The 7,591-nt window shown below is 44.6% G+C and overlaps 1 protein-coding gene across 5 annotated transcripts in view; it reads left to right on the plus strand.

Annotated features, from left to right (window-relative positions):
* The window catches only part of CACNA1C (calcium voltage-gated channel subunit alpha1 C), a 414,418-nt gene extending 406,989 nt beyond the window's left edge, over positions 1-7,429 (plus strand). For all 5 annotated transcript variants that reach the window (XM_021535026.3, XM_021535027.3, XM_021535028.3 and 2 more), the window contains one exon: positions 216-7,429. In XM_021535026.3, coding sequence (XP_021390701.1) covers positions 216-512 — 297 coding nt within the window. In that variant the 3' untranslated portion in view covers positions 513-7,429. The remainder of the gene's footprint in view (positions 1-215) is intronic.
* The last annotated feature ends 162 nt before the right edge of the window (positions 7,430-7,591 follow it).

A 7,591-nucleotide genomic window follows, 5' to 3' on the forward strand; every position in this document is an offset into this window, starting at 1 on the left:
CCGAGGATGCTGTGGCTAGGAACAGCTAGAAACGTGGCCCTGGAACAGCAGGATGCCAGCAGGAGGAGAGCCCTTCTCCCAGCAGGGGTTTAGAAGCAGGAATGGGAGAAGGAAGCCCAGCAGTGAAGAGGGTTGTGTTGGAGGTGTGGCAGGGTTGATACTGCAGGGTACTAACACTTGTCTTTGTGTTCTGGTTCCCCCACCTGCTTTTGAAGGTCTTGATTTCGGAAGGACTGATGCAGTTTGCTCAAGATCCAAAGTTCATTGAGGTCACAACCCAGGAGCTCGCAGACGCCTGCGACATGACGATAGAAGAGATGGAAAATGCAGCAGACAACATTCTCAATGGTAACAGCAAGCAGAGCCCCAATGGCAACCTCTTGCCTTTTGCTAACTGCAGGGACCCAGGGCAGGACAGTGCAGGAGAGGAAGAGGAAGAGGTGCAGAACCCGGATTGTAGGATAAGTCAGGAGGAGCTCAAGGACAGCAGGATTTATATCAGCAGCCTGTAGTTGCCAGGGCTGGAAGCGATGCTGGTTTTTTATTTGTTTCAATGTTCCTAATGGGTTTGTTTCAGAAGTGCCTCACTGTTCTCGTGACCTGGAGTAACCGGAACAGCGTTCTTCATTCATTTCTGTTGGGACGAGTCGCAGAGTTGGGTGGTGTAAGAAAGCTTTTCAGGAGCGGATATAACCCCAGCACGTGTCCATGAAGGAAGAGTGAGGAGGAGGAGGAGAAGAGGAGGAGAGCCAGCTCCCTCTTTTTTTCAGTCCCTGCACAAGGAACGACAGCCGCCTCCGGAGCACCAAGGGGAACCTCAGCTTCCTGTGGATCGCCCTAGCCAAAAGGACCCTGCGCCAAACGGGTGTCTTTCAGCCTTGCTTGTAAAAATCATTTTGCACATATTCTGTATGAGCCTCACCGTCTCCATAAAGCCAAGGCCCTTTGCTTGGGAAGGAGAGGAAGCCTTCTGCTGTGGATTCCCACACGGCCACGGGGAGGAGGAAGCAGGAGAAGCCCGAGGCTCCGGCAGCGTCCCATGCCGGCCAATCAGAGCTCGGGTGGTCACTCGCCAGCCAATCCATGTTTAGGCGGTTGTCCTGCCAGCCAATCAGAGCTAGCGCACCAACTGTGCCAGCCAATGGGAGAGCAGGCATGGCGGGGCTGAGAGGCCGCTGGGCCGTGCAGAGTTCTTGTTTCGCAGTTTGGTATTTTCTTGAAAGCATGTTGCAGTTTTTATTTTGACTATTTTATTTTTATTATTATTATTATAATTATTATTATTATTATTTTGAGGGAGAAGGGAGTGTTTACAGCGTTTTGTAATCACCTACCTTTTTTTGGTTTGGTTTATTTTCCCTTTTGCAGATGTTAAATTGGTTTGATCATGTTGTATTATTTAAACTGGGGTGGGGGTGGTTTCTCCATTGGAATTTGGTAGAAGTATAATGATAGATGAGTTTTACCAACCATTATGTACACCGAGGATTTGTAATTTTATTTACTAGCAACTGAAACCATTTGTTGTTGTTGTTTTATAATTTAAAGATAGTAGGCAATGCACTTGATATAGTCTTGCACATTTGAGTGATTGATTTGGGTTCTTTTTAGTGCTAAGTGTATCTGTGAGTGTGGGAGCAATAGGAGCAAGTGTGTGTGCGTGTGTGTGTGTGTGTGTGTGTGTGTGTGTGTAAGAGCAGTTCTCCACGTCCTGGTTTGAGCTGCTTGGTTTGGTGAGATCTGTATCTGGGGCCATTAGAATGCAAAAACAAACCACTGTCTCTGCTTTTGAAAAGGGAATCAGTAACTTTGCATTTTCTGTTCCACAAGATATGCAAAAACAATGCAATAATATTAATTTTAAAATAAAATTGTAAGTTGTGTCGGCATTAAAACTGTATAGAAAAAAAAAAATTACGGGGGTGGGGGGGAAACAAAAAAAACAAAAACAAACCAGAAGACTTTACGCTTCGATATATTCTGTGTGATGTTTTATTGCATTGATAATGTTTCTGTTGAAGAAACCGTTATACTTGAATTCAGGTCAGTTTCAGTATTTTTCAAATATTTTTTTAAAATTAATTGCAATTGTGCCAAGCAAAGATAATGAATTGAATTAAGTTTGTTTTAAAAAAAAAGAAAAAAAAATAATCACTTCTTGTATATTTTGCTGCATGTCAAGTGAGTCATTTCGTATTTGGAATGTGCCAAGCTTTACCTTTGAACTTTTAAGTGCTTTTTTACGTGTGGTTGGGGAAAGGGTACTACTTTATTTTATTTTTTCCTTTTTTAATTTGTACGATGAACAAAGTGTACCTGGTGTAAGTATCTATTCTGCAATCCACTGACAGGTTGAACGTTACTGATTTTGCATATCTTGTGTTCATTTTCCTTCTTCCTCACTCTCTTTTAACATGCACGATGACTTTATCGGTAGAGAATCTTTCTTCCCAAGACTGGGACATTTTATTCAGGCTTTGTTTTCTTTCCTTTTGCTCAGTTCCTCTAAAGGTCTTGTCCCACTCAAGAATGGCAAGACCCCCAAAACCCATTTGGCAGATCCATCCTACTTGTTCAACTGGCACCAGCAATTTAAGGAGTGGGGCATAAAAAAATCTGGCTTCAAAATTATTTTATTAAATAGCTGAACCCCGATCAATTTTAGCAGGATCCTGGGATAAGAAATGCAAGAATCAGAACAGCTGGCAAAGTAAAGTTATCTAACCCTGGTCTGGGCTAAAAGCAGACGGAGAGAGTTGTGGATCTGTATTAGGAGAATTGCTACAGGCTGGTCAAGATGCAGGTGCCAAGTGACTTCTTGGTGTTCCTATGCACGGTCTCAATCCTCGTCCCAGACTTTATGGATGGTACTCAGTCACAAAACATCTGGCAGTACAGCATGTCCCAGCCACAATTCCTGACTAGTAAGTGTGAATCTCTCTCACACTGATGGTTGGCCCTCACCCTGAGAGAGGCTGAAAAAACAGGCAGGTATTGTTAGATTTTATGCAACTGTTTTTTCTCTAGACTACTGCTGGGTTTTTTCCCCTCCTCAGGATGATTCACAAACTTGCAGATCAGTTCTGAGGTGTGATCTGACTCAGAGCTAAACTTTGATCCAAATCTTGAGGTTCTGCAGATGTCCGAGAACACCCTTCGCTTCATACATTGATTACATTATTTTTGTGATGCTCTTGTTTTTCTTCTCAATTCTCTGGGGCATAAAGGAGCAAAGGGTATTTTTGTCTGTACTTTTTGAACTGGCCAGTATCATCTCAAGATACCTTGGAAAAAAACAAATACTAGAGAAACATTAATCCATTTGTACAAGCATCTGTCATCAAAGTCATAATTCAAGGTTTCCCTGGAGAAAGTGACCACCTGATGTGGGTCAGCCTCAACCTTTCATCCCTAGAGCCTGTACGGAGATGGACACACATGTGAGTTTGCTGCTGATTATGTGCTCCAAAGGGACTTGAAAGGGAAGAATGCCCATGCCTGGCTGTACTGAAAATGCCATGTAAGGGCTTCCTAACTCATTTTCTTTCACTGCAAAGTCCATCTGACCCTCCCAATGGAAAACAGGGGTTCTTCACTCCTGAAAAACAGCGCTTACCTAAATTAGTCACAGTGAGTGTTTGGGATGCTTGACAGCCCATCTTTTAGGCTTTTTCTTGATGGAAAGGAAAATGACAGGAAGGATAGTGCCCCAGCCATTCTTGGTGAAAGATGTTTCTCCCTCGGGGGTCAGAGTCTATGGCCAGGGGAAACCCCACTCTCACCTGGAAGACCTCGTAGGTGCTGCAGAGTGGAAAACGAAAGGCTAGCAGAGAATGCAAAAAGGTGTTAAATTTAGTAATTGCTGGTGCCAGCTGTGCAAACTTCTCTTTCTGGGGAGGATGGCTTTTTTTTCTTTTTTTTTCTTTTCATTTGAGGTACTTCCAATGTGCACATTATGACAGGCCTGAGCAAAGAGCTGCTGCCTCCTGCAAATGAGGCAGAGTCTGGGGGACAGTGGGAAGGAGGGGGCAGGTTTAGTTCCTGGAGTGTTTCCCTGTGTATGGGAGTGGATGGTGGGTACAATCACTGTGCTGTGGATGGAAGCTTTGAAGGAACTGATGGCTGAGAAGTGGCGTGGAAGGAAAGAATGGGGAAAATGATCTGCTGTTTGCCTCTGAGCATCTTTGACTCACGAGAGGACACTGCAGACTAAAGACATTTCTTATAACACAACAAAACCTCCTCCCTGTATCACTCCTGCTCATTAGTCCAGACAGTACTGGGTCAGCCACATTGGGTGCATTTCTTTTTTTCTTCCCTATTTCTGTGTGGCTGATGTGATGGGAAAGCAAGTGGAACTCATGATCCAGAGCTGGAGTTTCGTTGTCCACAGACCTTTTGTGCATCATCTGCCTCTTCAGCTGGACGTGTGGACGATGATGGTGTAGATGCTGCTGCTACTGCAGGGGTCCCACCTGTTTTCTTGCCCTGCTCACCACACCCCAGCACGGAGGGACAGCCAGAGAGGCGCCATGTACAGAACCGCATCTATTTCTGCTTTGTTTTCTGACTCACAACCCTGCCCCAGTGACTACGACGACAACAACAACAAAAAAGGGCAAATGCATTTTTTACATTTCTTGATAATTTCCAAAGCAATGTATCATTGCTTTCTTTAGACTGATGCCAATATAACAGTTGTATGGGTCTCAGCCAGGCTCCTGTGTCTTTTCTGCCTGAGTTTCAGATTGCTGTATGAAATGTATGCGCGTTTGCACACAGACACAACCAGACGAGGTGGCAGCACCCCGAGCCCGTGGGGTTGGTCACCTGTGTCACAGATGGAGTTGCAGACCTTGCTTTGTACGAGTAGATGAGAAACCCCAACCCACCGGTCCAGGGAGCTGAAGTGAAGCAGCCCTACTGAGACAGAACTGAGTATCCTGGGATACATCCATGGTCCTGCTGTGACTGTCCCCACAGCAGGGGCACTGCGGGGCAGAGGAACACTGAATGGGGAATTTGGAGCACAACAATATTGAAGTAGAATCCAGTCAGGGGTTTCTGGTAGCAGTGATATTTTATCAGTTCTCATAATGAAAACTGTCGTGCATATTAAGAAAACATTCCAGGCCATCAGAAGCCTCAGTTCCCATCTTGCTAACATGAGGCTGGAGGTCATTAAAGGCCAAGGAGGTTGTATTGATGCAAAGGATGTGGAAAACAGAATTGGGCTCTGAAAAATTTAATTGCATCTTTCCCCCATTTATTTTCTTCTTTAAAGGAGTCTAAGAAATACAATTCTCAATAGCTGCACAGGGTTTCTTTTTTTTCTTCTTTTGAACGTTGTGAAACTTGTAAAGTTTTATTCTGGGTGAGCAAGCCCAGGGATCCAAAAAGTTTCCAATGGGGTCTCAGTCCATGGAGCTTTTATCTCTGTTCCTGCTTTGTTTCTGGAAAGCTGAAACCACTCTGGCCTTGCTGCTACAGCTCCCTGATATTGGGTGGGTGTGGGCAGAAGCACAGCAGGAGAGATGTCCTGTTCTGAAGACAGATTGGGTTCCAATTGCTTTCAGAAAACTCAGTAGCATGACACTGGAATGGAAAAAAAAAAAAAAAAAAAAAACCTCTTCTGATACAAACTTTAGTGTTCTAGTTAAATTCTCCATTCTTCTCCTCTCCCTTACAAGGAACTTGACACTTGAGCATAAAAACCAGGCCTTCTTTAGGGGCACAGGGCTCGACTCAGTTGCCTAAATGTGTGTGTCCACTGTCATTTGAGATAGCCTACAGTATCCCCTGCCAGGTCTGCTGCAGCTGGTGGGGAGAGGCACAGCTCTGGCCCAGGCAGGGCTGGTTTCACAGAGGACAGCAGAGATCTCAGGTGGCAGGGGACAATTAGACAACTTAATCAAGTCCCTTTCTAAAGGGCTAATTGACAGGAGCAGCACCAATGACTGATGTAATGAGGGAATCTTCATTAGCATTACCAAGGGCTTAGTTAGGCAGGATCAGGAGCTTGTCTTCACACTCCCATGCTGTTGTTTTTCTATCCCATGTCAGACACTCTGCCTCCATTCCTGCCACCTGAAGTTGGCTCTGCCTGGTCATTTCCTTAGGCCAGGATTAGCAGCTGCATCCCAGGCCCAGGGGAGCAGGGACAGGCTGAGGCAAGAGCAGGCATCACTCAACCACAGATTTTTCTGCCAGCATTCCAACAGCCCCTTTCCAAATCTTTTCCCTATTTGAGACAGAACCACAAATTCAGACACCATTTGCTGGGATCATCATTCAGGTGATTAAACACCTGTGTTTTTCTGTTAGTTCTCTCCCAGTTAGGCTGAAATGCTTTTCAGTATTTTAAGCATCCTAAGTCAGTCTGTTCCCATCTCAAGCACCTAGGTAGACTGGCAGCCAATACTATCTAAGCATCATCAACTTTATAGTTGCTCATAGAAATTATTCTTTCAAGCTTACTTAGTCTTAACAATTTGAATGTGGGAAAATTTTGGAGGAGGAGGAGGAGTGACATTGTAAATATCCCTGACAAACACTGCTGCATCACACACACAAAAAAAGGGGAGATGCTTATAAAACTGCCTTAAAAATCAATTCCGAATGATGAATCTCCCTCCAAACAATTGCCGCTTGATAGAGCAAGGAATGAGTCACTTTGGGTGAATTCTGGCAATTCTGGTTGGAATCTAGTCCAGTTTCAGGAGCAAAAGTGTAATTTAGGAGCTGATCTCTCACTCAGTCTGAATTCACATCAGCACCAAGGACTGAGCACTGCAGGATCCAAAGGGTTTAAGTCCAGGGTTACTGTCTGTGCATGGTTTGGGTCTGGCACAGCAGGTACTGCGTACCGGTGTCTCCCAGTGACTTCAGGGAAGATGGGGTTCCTCAGCACCTCTTAAGTTCAGGCCCTGGAGCACCATTTCCTGCTCTGATCATCAGCTATAAATGTTGATAAATATAAGTGTTTTGCCTTCATTTGAATTGCCCAGAGCTGTAAAATGACCTCTCTCAAGTATAAATCAGTCCAGATATAAACCTCCTCTCCCACTCTTCCCTATGCTCCCTGCCCACCTTCCCATCCCTCCCTTGCACCTCCACCCAAGCCCTTCCCTGTCTCAATTCTTTACCTCCTTCCACACTTTTATATCTAGTTTTCATGAACCCACAGAAATGCTTTTGTAAATACTGCTGTACAGTTTGTAACCGTCATGTAAGCCTGTCATCAGTGCCAGAGTCCGTCTTGCCCTCTCGCACGTTTTAAAATCAACAGAGGAAAGTTAGAGTGAGTGGCCTGCCAGTGAGCTATAGGGTCATCTCTGTGTGGGACAAATGTATATTCCTGTAAGATTGCATTTTTATCTAAGGAATGATGTTATTTTAAAATTGCTAATAAATTTCTAAACAATGTCCAGATTTGTTCAATATTGTAAATGGTATCAAAACTCCTTTGACGTTGTTCCCTCCTACCAGCGGTGGCTGAAAATTAAAGACAGCTTCCTGCAGCCCCTTATTTCCCATTGGCGGCCCAGCTGCCATTCAGGGGCTCTTGTCCCTGCTTAAGGGACTACAGAAC

This window comes from Lonchura striata, chromosome 5, assembly GCF_046129695.1.
Source record: "Lonchura striata isolate bLonStr1 chromosome 5, bLonStr1.mat, whole genome shotgun sequence".
Lineage (NCBI taxonomy): Eukaryota > Metazoa > Chordata > Aves > Passeriformes > Estrildidae > Lonchura > Lonchura striata.